The 14,764-nt window shown below is 36.0% G+C and overlaps 1 protein-coding gene across 1 annotated transcript in view; it reads right to left on the reverse strand.

Moving 5' to 3' along the window:
- LOC115448028 (glutaredoxin domain-containing cysteine-rich protein CG31559) overlaps positions 1-14,764 on the reverse strand; it is a 96,516-nt gene that overhangs the window by 21,566 nt on the left and 60,186 nt on the right. Inside the window, exon 3 of the mRNA XM_030175328.2 lies at positions 3,495-3,728. Coding sequence (XP_030031188.2) covers positions 3,495-3,728 — 234 coding nt within the window. The remainder of the gene's footprint in view (positions 1-3,494; positions 3,729-14,764) is intronic.

Below are 14,764 nucleotides of genomic sequence, written 5' to 3' on the forward strand. Positions count from 1 at the left end.
TTAAAAACAATTTTCAAATACTTGAAACAATTTCTCACATAGAAATATATTTTGTCTCGAGTTTACATTGCACAGTTCATCGTCCGCTTGAGGTTAGAGCGAAAAAATTACGAAGTGTGACCGAAGATAGCCCGGTTCCTAACATGGCCCACCATCTTTTGTTTTTTTTTGTGTTGCAGTGCAAAAACATACTTGGATTTTTTATTTTTCTTTTATTATGCCGTTCATATCTTGTAATTTAATAAGACTTTTGTTTATATTTTTCCATGAAACGATTTTATAATTATATTCAATTTAAATGGGCCATCCGTGATTCCATTACCATAACTAAGACTTGCTTTCTAATTCATACTAATGAGTACTACATTTTATTATTACGAGTAATGGAAAATTATCTTCAACACAAAATATTTCCAGACGCATTATCTCAAAAAGTGTATTTTTTACATTGGAAAGAATGGCCATTAAGTCGTGTTTAGTAAAAACATGCCCATTTCTTTTCCAGTCTAGAACGTCTAACCTTAATGAGTGGATCCATTATTACCACTGATCATTAGAGAGGCAACATATATTAGAACACGTTGGCCTGTGGTTTGAACTGCAGCGTCTTAAAATATAAAATCCTTGCCAATTTATGTCACGAGCGGAACATTACAGTTAGTCAGTATGAGCGAAAGAGTGCAAAAGGCCTTTGTTAAAGTAATATTCTCAGTCAGTCAGTACGGATACAGTTTAAAGTAGAAAAGGAAAGTTAAAGTAACAAACGAAACCAAAACATTTGTAGTTACTAGCTCTAAACAAATGTACAATGCTTTTGAAGTTCTTGTGTTGATCTTCGATGATACATCGCTTTACGTTATCAGGCAACATTTGACGCGCAACATGTACTACAATGTTGCCTTACATTGACCTATAATAACTGTACTACTTAACAAACATAAAATAAGTTCTGTGAACTGTACAGCCAAAAAAAATCTTACTAAACCGCCGGGAATTGAAACTCAAACAACTAATGTGCTCTGACTATTAGAACAAATATATTTTATAGCTTAGATTACGTAGCAGTAATATTTACTAGCTCTTAGACAAGAGACCGGACATTTCAACGCGAAAGTCCCGTATAAGTCGGTGATAAAATATATTTACTGTAATGTCTCGTCTTACGGAGATGACTTTTTGGGTGTGTGCAAGGTTGAGTGTAGATTCAGTACTTGTGTGTGTGTGTTCAACAGGTAGAGGTACAAGATGTATCGATTCGGCGGGACGCTTTGTCACAATGCATAGAGATATTCCGCTATATAAATATGACGTAGAATAATGATTTCTTATGTTTACTCGAATGTTAGATATCGAAATAAAACTTCGGATTTTATTGCGGTTTTTATATTACTTTTCTACCTACGTTTCGAAGACTGCAATTAAAATCCGAAATAAGTTTTAAATCGATGACGAATGTTATAAAATAATGCAAAAGTTTAATCATGTTTTTTTTAATAAATTTGTCAGTCGATTTGGCTGTAAATAGTGCTTTTGGGGTGTTAGCTTACTTGGACGTTAATAAGTTATAAGTTAATAAGGTTCTTCATAATACTAAAATGAGATGGTTTTTTTGGTGGTTTCAATTAAAGAAATCTATAGGCTTAAAAGGTACACTTAATTACAATAATTACAAAATATAATTACCGAAAATACTTTAGATAGTATCATTTCATAAATGTAGAGCCAGACTGGCCTATCTAGAGGAATCTAGGTCAATAAAATGTTTTTTAACTCTTAGTAATTGTTTCGATATTTCTCCGAAAACTTTACTTCAAACCGCAAATATTCCACGAAAACTCAAATCTGTCTGCGATTAAGCATTTCACTATAACCACGGAACGAAAACCATTGTGTAAAGTGGAAAACTAAATTACAAAAGGCCGGGTTAAATGCATTTCATAACGGCGCAACTTTGTAGGAAATCGAGAGTTCATGAAAAACTGTTGTTTGTTAGGAATTGTATGGAAGCAGTGGTCGTGTATTTTTTAATTTAAGTCTCCAGTTTGTAGCCAGAAGACATTTAGGACTGTTTTTCAATAACAACATCGCATGCTAGTCCCGTTTCGTATGGTAATATGTTTATAGATACAAACATTCTTATTATTCTGTAATCCCTTTTCAAAAGTTTAAGCTGTCTGCGCACATATAATTAATTTTTTTAGTGCTTTGAATGACGAGACGAGCTTGTCGTTCGCCTGATGGTAAGCGATACGATCACACATAAACAGTAGAAACACTATCCAACAAAAAGAATTACAAAGAATGTTTTGTATTCCACTGCGCTCGTCATCCTGAGATATGAGATGTTAAGTCTTATTATGTCCAGTAGTTACACTGGCTATAATGTCCTTCAAACCGGAACACAACAGTGACTACACACTGCTGCTTGGCGGCAGAAATAGATATTACGGTGGTACCTACACACGCGGACTTTCACGTGAGAGATCTAACACCAGATTCTCCCGATATCATGACTGTTTACAGAATCATAAAGAATCATCTTTCAACCCGAAGGGGTAGGCAGAGGTGCTATCAGGGCAAGTATTGTCATGTGTGTTCCATACCATATTGTGATAGAACTTATTACCATATCGGGCTAAAAATCCAGACTCCGGGCTGATACTGAATAGAAAAACCTAATATCCTAAGGATTAGAACCCGGAAACTTATATATAGTAATATTTAACTTATATATAGCGATAGTCATATTGCACACGCCATTGAGGCAGTCTAGATCTTAATTATTTTTAGTTCACAAATTATATATTTTAACTTCATAACTCAATTCCGGACGGCGTAATGGACATTTTATTAGCCTCAAAACATAAGGTATTACTTAGTGAGTTTCCAAGGCCTCTTACCTTGAGAAAGCATTAAAATGAAACCTTCCAGGCATATTGAAGGGATCCGAAATGACCTTCTGTTTTGCACGCGACAAAACACCTTCAGATTATCTTATATTAAACATAGCATATTGAATCTTTATGGTATTAGGATAGAATTGTTTATCAAATGCATAATTTCAATGTAACAAGTCTTAAAACAGACATACACGCATAGTTTCACTTTATACTATGCACTAAGTACTTTTCGTAACAATAAATTTATCATCAAAGCATCAAACTCTAAATTGAGCGAATAGTGTTTTTTTATTCACACTTGACACTAATAATGTAAACTGCGCCTTTGCGAGACAACGGCCTGCTGCTTGTAAAGTGATATAATCTAAAGTAGAGGTTCTAGTACCGTGGTATTTACCCCAAGCGAGCACCATTCGTGGTGCAAACAATAATGGCTACAAAGTGACTCCATCACTAATGCGGGAAGGATTTTTGCATACGATAAGTACTTTCTTCTGAACGGCATCAGTCCTTCAATCGCAATTGATTAAAAAAAGGAAAATATTCTATCTGAATAAAGATCTAAAAGTGAGACACTGGTTATAAGCTACTCACCCCAATATGCTGTCCATCAATGAAGAGCTGTGGCACCAGGATATGCTCACTCCTCATTCTATCCCTGATCTCATCCTGGTACTCTGTGCTCATGAACACGTCTCTTTCTTCATACTTTATTAACAGATTCCTCAGGATCTTCTTCACGAGAACGCATCGCTGGTACGTTCCTCGGACGATTCCCATCGTTGTAGTGTAGACTACTACTTTGCCAGCATCTTTTTCTTTATAACTCTGTAACAATAGGAGTGTTTCATTATTTTTACGTAGTTATTAAATGAATTATAAATAAAACTGTGGATAATTTAGTTAATACTAGCGCCATCTACTGAAACTTGAGGGTACTATTTGTAACATACTTATTTTGTTACTCAACGGCTTGCTTGTACGGAACGGAATGCAATGTACTTTCTAGTTCAAGAAAGACGCGATAGATGGCGTTAATTCGTAAATTGATATTTTAAAATTATTGGACCGACAGATAAAACATTTTCCATTACTGTAAATTCTAAAATAAATAAAATATTGTGTTGACGTATAACAACCATTAATGAAAAATTCAATTTTTTTTTTCTTTCATTAAAATAATAAGTATTATGTTAAAGCAGTAAAAATAAATATAATTTTATTGTTGTTCTTTCTTATATTATGCTTTTATAGTAATTATTTTCAAGGTAAAAAATGAAACCGCTGCCGTTAGATGTTTTTTTCAATTATAGTAAGCCGTTGGATTGAAATGTATCTATCGACGGACGTAATATAAATTGGCGGGAAAACTTGATAATGCAGACTTCCTAAGTTAATGCCGGGTAATGTAACAACGATTTCAATCCTGGAAAAAAGTATGTGTACTAAATACTTTAATAATTATAATTGATCCGTCTGCTTCTTGAATCATACAAGTCAAAAACAAAAGATTCAAACAAATATTTTGAGAAATAATAGAAAAATACTGCTTTTAGTAAAAAGAAATTGTTTACAATTAAGTATCACGATGATTTCTTACGATTACGCGAATGTTGTATATTGAGACTTTGCAGTCTTCATGATCAACCACGTGACTACAGACTGTGAAGTCTTCGAAACGTCGGTAGAAAGTTATAATATAAAAAACCGCAACCCCGAAAAATAGTTTCATTTTAATATAATTATCATGGTTTAACCATGTTGTTGGTTGCACTAAACAAAGTCTGTTACCCAACTCTTCGCTAATTCACACATTTAGGCCACAAACAGCAAATGCAATGAAGGCGTCGAACTGTCAAACAAATTCACATCTTTTACGTGGTGGCCGCACTTCGCAAGTTTTACGCAATTTCCTCTCGGCCTTTCGGTATGATGGCGGAAAAAAGCGTTACTAAAATTTGTTTTGGTTTAGATATATATAGAAATTAAAATTTGTTTATTTATTTTTAAATATTGTCACCTCAAGCTTGAATAATTATTGTTCACTATGCGATTTAAAATCTTATGTCTCAGAGAGTCGAGCGCAGAGAAATACCATACATAGTATAATATTATTATGATTATTTAGGTAAATATTATATTAGTTAAAATTTTGTATGGTGTTGCTACTGTTCGTGGCCGGTTAACATCAGGCAAGAGGCATGTTCATCTTCTCATTCAAAGGCAATGTAAAAACATGAAATGCTTATAAATTTTTCACCGGAATATTATAAATTTAATGAATATAAGTACAAAACAACACAATCAAGAGTCCAGCTTGATAAATACTAACACAACGTCATGCTTACATCTAAGCAATATTGTATTCCGGTATAAAGGTTTTCTGTAGGATTTAAAGGATTGTATTAGCATTTATAAGAAGGACAGTTATGAGGCTTGCGAAAGAGAGTGACTGTCTCATTTTTTACTTGAAAAAAAAAAACCTTTTTTTTATTGTGTAAGTGACAGTACATTTACAACTGTACCATCTTCTAGTTACGCAACAAACGTCTTTAACGTTGATGCAATTGTTTTGTTTTGTGAGCCAATATTGATTGGCCGATGACACGTGTTACGTGATCCGCCGTTTATTGTTCTAGTATTTAAATGGCAAACTAATTTGACCGAGATTTAAGTGGGGCTTAGTTTAACGTATTTTTTAAATACCAGATCTATTTTGTACTAGTAGAGGTAAAATCTTGATTGAGCATAAACAAGAGATAAATGCTAATGGATTGGGTATAAAGATTTTTTCTTCTACCATCCCTTCTACCACTTCATAGTAATATTCCATTTTTATTTGTTAGCTTTGTTGTATTTTTACAAAGGCGCTCTGTCATCATCTTAAAAATAGGGTAAGGCATTGATTAGTGTTGTTATACTAATGTTTAATATTATTCATGAAACAATTCCTTTTATACTTTTATTTTGCTTAGACATGGACATGCGGAAGAGATCTTAATTTCATTTAGTTCATTATTCATTCAGTTTTTAGATAATATATTAAATTAGTAGTCATAAGCATTTCCGTTAAACAAAATTCTTTTCTTACGTTGATTGCAAAATGCCGTTCAAAAAAGTTGAAATCGCAATCATCTTTAGCGGTCGTAACTTTTAAAAATGAGAAAGTATGAATTACGGTCAGGCAAATATTGGAGTCTGCAATTCGCCTGTTATGTCATGAACAATAATTAACTCGAGTTACGCGATGTCACCTTTTCGAAGGGTATTTACGTAATGTTCATCCGGCAAGTTATGCATTATGTAGGCTAGATTTTGATTTTTGAAGGACATTAAAAAGCTCATTTAGGGAGCAAATATACGATAAATAGACGATACGATAGGTATGCGGTGGAGCGTAAAAACATTACGAAGGTCAGGGGGCCTATTCTGTCTACGGAGGTTTATCCGTCTTTTTGCAATTACGGGCTTTCTATTCGAAGGACAGCTTCGATAGCTGTACAGGTAATAAAGTTAAAAAATCACCTTTTTACCTATACAGCTATCAATACTGTTCTTCGATTAAAACGCCTGTAATTGCAAATAGACGGATATGCCCCCGCAGACGGAAAAGGGTTCCCTGATCCTAAATTATTTGGCAATACGTGTGAAGAGCTATTTATTAAAACCAAAGTTAGTTTAGCGTACAAAAAAAATTTTTACATGGAAAACATCAATCCAAATATTTCGATGAATATTAAATACTGACTTATAAAAATCGTTAATACATTTTTTGTTCTTGGCTTAAAATGCTAACACATTCCCACCAATTAAAATGCAATATACTAAATATACTACATGACAAAAAAGTACAGAATATCGACATTAAAAACCTGCATATTGCGATAGGTGCGTATACTGGTTTCGTTTCCGCGAGAGGAAAAACTATAAGCTTACAGATTGAATATTTATTCCAATTCCGTATGCAGGACGTGGATACCATATTAAGAGAATTTAAAAACTAAATGTAGCGAAATATCAACTTTTTAACTTGCATTCTGTGTTCGAAAGACACGATTTTGAAAGAAAGAATTATTTTTCCTGTTAACATATTTAGAATTATGTATATGTGGAGTATATGTGTAACAGACTGGTAAAATGTAGCAAAAACGTTGCCGAGTGGCATCCAGTACACGGAAAGAGAAATCAAGGGAGATAGCACACGAGGTGGGAAGACGAGCTTAAATTAAAAATTGGAATAAATGGAGAAGAGTTGCCCAAGCCAGGCAATATTGGAAATCATTGTAGGAGGCCTTTGTCAATAGACGCGCCATCTTCATTATCAGCTGCAGGATGTCCACTGCTGAACATAGGCCTCCCACAACGATTTCCAAATCGACCGATTGGAAGTCGCGCCATATTTAGGGGTATTTTGTTTCTGTACTGCATTGTTCAAATTAGTGTGTAATCTTAAATTTGTTCGGAATAAAGGGCGTAGGCTATAGCCCGTCTTAGTAGGAACTACTGGTGGATCTATTTCTACCGACAATATTTTACAAGTACTGTTGTGTTCCGGTTTGAAGGTCATTACACACAGTGTAATAACTTGGCAATAAGACTTGCTAGTAGTAGGATATATTTTATATCCCCCAGGAGAGCGACCACCGTACACAAGGAGTTAAAACTCGCCATAGTGGACCACGTGTATCGCCTTCCGGGATCAGTGTATATCCGGTTCCAATAGGCCGGCATAATTGTGACTGCCGTGGGTAATCATCTCTCGTCACTCGACATTCTATTGGATCCCACTCTAATTACTATCAGGTGTAGTAGGGTTACTTTGTCGTGCAAGTAATAAAAAAACTACTAATGTCTTAGGGTGACGAGAGGAATCAAAAAATCTGAAAAGTTATACTTTGATTTTTGGTGAAAATATGTCTTATTCATGGATTTTTGGCACAATGTTAGCAAAGGTAGGCCAGTATGTCGTTTCGTTTAAATGTAATGTTAAAACCACCCTGTATAAGAACTAAATTGCATTTCTGACCTGGATGTAGCCGAAGCAATACATCTCATGACCCTTAACATTAAATGACGTAATAGTACGTGACCATGCAATATATAATTTTCGACTTGCACCACACCTGTCCTGCGAGCTGCCTGCAGGGTAGCAGGTTGCAGCCGGCCTTCCCAGACCGCTCATCTGACTTTCTTAACCGGTTTCGCAACTCCTAAGTGCCAAATAGCGTGGTTTATCATTGCGTCTTTCTGATATCCTTTAGTTGTTTATCATTGATTGCCTTGAATGTTATTTTGATGCCTATTAAATTGAGATAAGATTGAAAATGCGAAAAGTGAAGCTTCAAAGATTTAAATAAATTACTAACCATATCATGACCTAAATGACTGTACACTATAATAAAAATATTTCGAATAGTAATCAAAAGTGTTTTATAATAAGCGTTTTTTTTTTTTTTTTTTTTATTTTTTTTTACCTAGGTAAATCGTCAGTTGACTATCTCCCGCCTTGGGATGGGCGGGAGGGCGTGTCAGACTTTTACCGACTAAGAACCTACGGTGTTCCCATCCTTTGCCTATGTGCCTAGGTCCAAGATCCGGTGGCATTGAGACCTAGGCAGGCACCGGCCCTAAGGGGCCCCGCAAATTACTCTGACACTGCTCTTCGAGGCGCGCGTGGAACACTACGCGCCGAACACACGGGCCGTTGGGGTGTTTCGGGCGACGGGCTACCCAATGCTCGTCACCCGACGGTCCGCGCCTACGGAGGCCGACGATCCTCAGCAGACGTTCGACGCCCGCGTCTTGTGCGTCTGCCGTGGCGGATGGGACGTTGGGCGCTTTGGCGCCGTATCCGCTCCGACGTGACGTCTCGTCAGCCACACCTCGAAGAGGGGACTTACCGCCGCTATAGTGGCGTGCCCATTTTATAATAAGCGTCAGATAGATTTTACGCACAATATGAAAATAATGCGTGGCGAAAATTTGCAAATTCGGTCTGATTCTCACGAGACTTTCATTGGAAAAATGCATATATTAACTCTTATGCAATATTAATTGATATGTCAATGGTCGAAGACCAAATTCACACGTTGAAACGTAAAATTTATTATGAATTTCCTAGTGGTTACTGTCTGTAATTGAAATTATTACGTAGTTGTAATACAGTTTAAATCTTATTTAACCCTCATTAAGTGTAAATTCATAATTCAATCAATAATTACGATTGACTATTTGATATCAATAACATTATTGTCATAAATCATTTTCGAACTGATTGTAAATACAATGAAACTAAATATTTTTACACAGAATAATATTATTTTATTTGCATTAGTCACGACAGAAAAAACCTAAACATATCAAACAAAGCGAGGACCGTATCTTCCGTGGCCTTAAATGACGTACTTTCTAAGCAAATTGTATGTTGTTTACATCTAATCCCGTCATTCGGGATCAATGATTCGCATTCCGAATTAATAAAACATTGAACCGTAAGAAACGGTGTCTGTTCGGCTCCAAACCATAGTAATGGTATTAGGCGCTCCGTTACTCTGTGGTTACGTCACGCAGATACGCACGGTCAATCCGGACTGACGGTGCATTTGACAGTAATATTAACAAACGGGTTTGTTCATCTTTCGCGAAACTTCGGTACTGAAGCACATCGCGATATCTTTAAATATTTTATTAACTTGAACTTTATGCTTTATTAGCTTAACATTCAAATTAATTAAGTATAAATTTATGTTAATACATACAAGATATTTAGCCATGATAGTTTTTAGAGGTATGCAAAGTAAAAATAAAATTTAAATCCTTCAACTTCTGTATGCTGTAGAAATATTCCTATTTAAACATTACGATTATGTTATATGTCTAGTTCATTTTTAAAATCCTAAGTTTGTTTGGAATTCATTTTTGATTGTTTGCATAAAATTAATCATAAATCACGAATCTGTCATGTCTATATAGTATTAGAACTGACCGTTTTGAATGATCGTCTGAAAAATCCCAGTACGTATTGCACAGCAACAAGTAAGTGGTATTATGCGGTCTGTGTTAAAATATTCAATAAATTTTGATTTCTGAGTACATTCGCGAATACAGAAATTATGTTTTATGTAAGTGTGTTTACAAGTGGTAATTTAATGCTAAACGCGTTGCTTAATAGATTGTGTTAGGTTTTTAAATGAGTCATACTTGGGCACTTTGGAAAGTAAGCATTTAGAATTATCAACTTGGTAATTATATTTGTAGAGGTATGACATTCTTATACGATGTTGCAAATAGTTGGTTCTTTGACCGGTCATTGGTGACCACAAAAGATGGTGAGTGGTAGCACGCCGTACTTACACCTGGAAATCCCCAGGTGATCGTTATAGAAACCAAATTGACTACATCCTAATTGACGCTCGCTGGCGATCATCTGTATCAAACGTAAAGACCTTCCCTGGTGCAGATTGTCACTCCGATGACAACCTATTAGTGGCATGGTTTGGTCTACGTTTCAAAAACATACGTAAAGTTTCGCGACCCAAACCAAGACAGATTGACCCAATGAAGCATTCCATTTTCAGAGAGATGGTAGAAGCTAAACTGTTGGAAAAAAGTCAGAGTTGCACTGAACCAAATGCACAGTGGAAAGAATTCAAGTCCACTGTGCTTGATTCCCTAGAAAAATGTCAGCCTTCTAGAAAGGAGCCTAAGACCAACATATGGCTATCTACTAATACCTGGGAACTAGTGCAGGAACGAAAAGATATCAGCTAATGATTGGGAGTGCGAACCCCCCCTCCTTCGTGCTGAAATTGTTTCGGCCATAGCTTCTTTAAAGAACAGAAAAGCTCCTGGACCAGATGAAATAACGGCAGAAATACTCAAAACCTTGGGGGAAGTTGGAATTAATAAAATGCATGACATTTGCAACGCTGTATGGACAACAGGCAAGTGGCCTAAAGACTGGTCAAAGTCTATCATTCTCCCTTTGCACAAGAAAGGATCCATCCAAAAATGTGAAAATTATCGCACACTTGCCCTCATATCCCATGCCAGCAAAATCTTGCTCCACATTATAAACAAAAGGCTGAGGCACTTCCTTGATTGGCAAATCCCGCAAGAACAAGCGGGCTTCGTCAAGGGAAAGGGTACACGTGAACAGATATTGAATGTTAGGCAACTCATAGAAAAATCTTACGAACTCAATGCACCTTTCATCATGTGTTTTATCGACTATATCAAAGCATTTGACTGTGTGGACTGGAAGCTTCTTTGGTCAGTCCTTCTGGAGATGGGAGTCCCAAAACATATAGTTGGAGTGCTTCAGGGTCTATACTATGACAGTCAAGGGACAGTGAAAATCGACAAGACAACTTCGAAAACCTTCCCGTTTGGCAAAGGTGTTCGCCAAGGATGCATCGTGTCCCCTATTCTTTTAATATCTATGGAGAATATATCATACGTCAGATCTGTGAAGATTGGAATGGTGGAATAACTGTTAACGGCACAAAAATACTAAATTTACGCTACGCCGACGACACTATTCTTTTCGCATCCAACGAAACTGAAATGTACAACCTGTTGAATAAAATGGAGCAACATAGCTTGGAGATGGGACTGACTATAAATCGCTCAAAAACAAAAGATCATGGTAGTGGATCGTGCTTCTAAACTGGAATTTAATGGGATACTCAAACTAGAAACCGTTGACCACCTCATTTACCTGGGCTCTAGCATTAGTAACAATGGATCTAGCGAAGGTGAAGTCCGCAGGAGAATTGGAATGGCTAAAGCTGCAATGTCTCAGCTCGACAAGATATGGAGGGACCGGAGCATCAGCAACAAGACAAAAGTGGCACTGGTGAGTGCTCTAGTCTTCTCTATCTTCCTATACGGGGCAGAGACATGGACACTAAAAGCTAGAGACCGCCAGCGTGTAGATGCCTTTGAAATGTGGTGCTGGAGGAAGATGCTCCAAATTCCGTGGACGGCATTCAGGACCAACCTCTCTATCTTAGAAGAACTCAAGCTTGACAAGAAACCTAGGCTCTCCAAAATTTGCCTGAGGAAAATCCTTGAGTTTTTTGGCCATATCGCCCGCAAACCAGGTGATAACCTCCAAAAATTGATAATCACTGGACGAATGGAGGGCAAGAGGTCGAGAGGCAGGAATTCAATGCGCTGGACCGATCAGGTCCGCACCACACTCAACATGAATGTGGCTAAAGCGGTTCGTGTCGTCAAAAACCGAACCAGATGGCAAAACATCGTGCGCGAAGGACTGTTTCCCTGATGACTCACGACCCCCAGCATTGGGGAATCGATGCAAGGAGGAGGAGGTAGCATGACTTCACTAGTCTTGTTTAATGTTTTATACACTACGCAGACAGAGTATGGTGGTCGTTGGTGGTCAGTCTGATGGTAAATGGTTCATACATTTTATGAAATGCAATGACCTAGGGACTTAGCTATGCTGGTGTTTACAGTAAAAACGCTCTTTCTACACCTCTTAAGACAGCCCTGGATATCTAAATTTATAATATAAAAAAATCCAATTTGTCTTTAATATGACATTTTTAAAATCTAGATAGGATGCAAAGTTTCGAGACTAATATGATGACATTTCCAAATTTGACATTTAGAGTAGACACCAAGCAGCCTTTAATACACCAAAGCTCGATGACGTTAGAGGTCGCAAGAGGTCAACAGCTAATGTCGATCTAAAAACTCGAAGCACAAACCATACAAAAAAATTATAGTTTCTTTCGCGGCGTATAAGTTAGCAGATGTTGCTAGATGGTTGCTAATTTATTTTTGAGTCATAGGCATCCGTTCATAGTTGTCCATTTCTACTATTTTTAACAGATTTTAAAAAAAGGAGGAGGTTCTCAATTCGACTGCTTTTTATGTTACTTCAGAACTTTTGACTGGGTGAACGAATTTTGATGATATTTTTTTATTTGATACATTGTGTTTTATTGTTCGTAATTGTTATAATACATTTGTTGATGTATTTATCTAGCTTAACTAGTAATTTTAGTAATCTCTGAATCCAAAATTGGTAACCAGTATATAGATAATGTTAAATATTTTTTTGTTTTTTAGTGTAGGTATTTTGAAGGCTGCATGATTTACATTAATGTATGAACTATCATTGGGCCATCATTACATTGGTCTAATACTTATCAAGGCCTTCATATCTAACTTTGAAAATGTTAAGGAGAATTTTTAGATAAATGTATACAAGCTGTTTGCGGCATCGTCCAATTTGAATTTAGGCGTTTTCTTTTTTTGGCGTCGGTTTAAGAATGTAGCCTTGGGCAAACCCGTTAAAATATTTTGTAATTAAATATATTTAAGTTAAACTAACCTAAATAAAAACGTCATGTAGCAAGAACACAGACATTTTAAAAGTCATGTAATTAGGTCTTTGTCACTTTAACATTTGCCACTTGAGTACTTTGAAAGTTTTTCCTGATAATTCAACAAAGCAGACACCCAAAAAAAAACAAATTATTATCAAGTATTCAGTTATTTCTGAAAATCTACAGATTACAAAAAATACTTAATAAGACATAGTTTCCCGAAAACTTGAGGACATAAAAACCTAATTTGATACACAAAAACACATTTTTACACTAAAAACCGTATTCCAAGAAGTTATTGAAAGTTTACTGTTATTAAGGCACGTATGAATTGAGGTAACGACCCTGAGGGCGATATAGTTGTATCCACTCAGACCGTTCTTTGTCGTGATTACAATTAAATTTAATAGATTATTTTATTGGTCTTATAATGATGATTTCATTTAATGTTGTGGGTATTAGGTCTTTAATTACTGAGACAAAGGTGTGATCATTTTATGAATGCTGAAGATTTGAGTTGATATTGGGTCTAAGAAGCCGTTTCTTATTTATAAATAGTGTGTAATGTGTCAGTGACTTGTGAACTCTGGGTGGTTGCATGCTAGAATCCTCAACTAGCAGCTGAGATTAGATAATTGTGGTAAAAAAATGAATCAGTGATTGGAATACTAACGAATTTGGGGAATATTATTTTGGTCTTCAAGTTTGTATACACATATATTGTAGCCTATAGTCACGAGGCCATATTCCGTCTACGGGCATTTTCGTCTTTCTTCAATTGCGATAGGTTTGATAGCCATATATCCCTCATTTCACACCTTCGAAATACCTATAGAGAACTTCTCAAATGTCCAGGTTTCCTCACGATGTTTTCCTTCACCGTTAAAGCGAACGATAAATTCACAAAGAATACACACATGATTTTAGAAAAGTCAGAGGTGTGTGCCCTTGGTATTTGAACCTGCGGACATTCGTCTTGGCAGTCCGTTCCACACCCAACTAGGCTATCGCCGCTTTATACAATATACATATATATTAAAATAAAAAACCTTAATGTGGACCCAATACTTATTACAAGTTTATGTACATTGCTGTTCTGAAGCCTTGAACTTCAATTACCATGTTTCCCATTCGCTACTAGTTTTTGTAGACATTTCTTTTTGTATGGTCATTATAGTTGTTATTTCCGACCTGTAATCATGCGAAACCGCAATTGTTACACAAATAGTTCGCGAACTTACCTTGAGTAATAATAAAAAAGATAAACAAAATTCCTAATTTGCTAGGTGTCATTGGCAAAAGGAGAATGGCTAATATTAGGTTCGTAACAATGTTCTCAAACATTGAAATGATTCAGAGATTCCTTTTCCAGAACTCATATTTACTTTAAAAATAAAACAAATCTTCAGTGTTTCTTCAAATCTACGATGACTTATGATTTTATAGCTGCCTATATTTTTTATTTTGCAAATATAGGCATAATTTTCATTCTTAAACGAAGCA

This window comes from Manduca sexta, chromosome 7 (genome assembly GCF_014839805.1).
Source record: "Manduca sexta isolate Smith_Timp_Sample1 chromosome 7, JHU_Msex_v1.0, whole genome shotgun sequence".
Lineage (NCBI taxonomy): Eukaryota > Metazoa > Arthropoda > Insecta > Lepidoptera > Sphingidae > Manduca > Manduca sexta.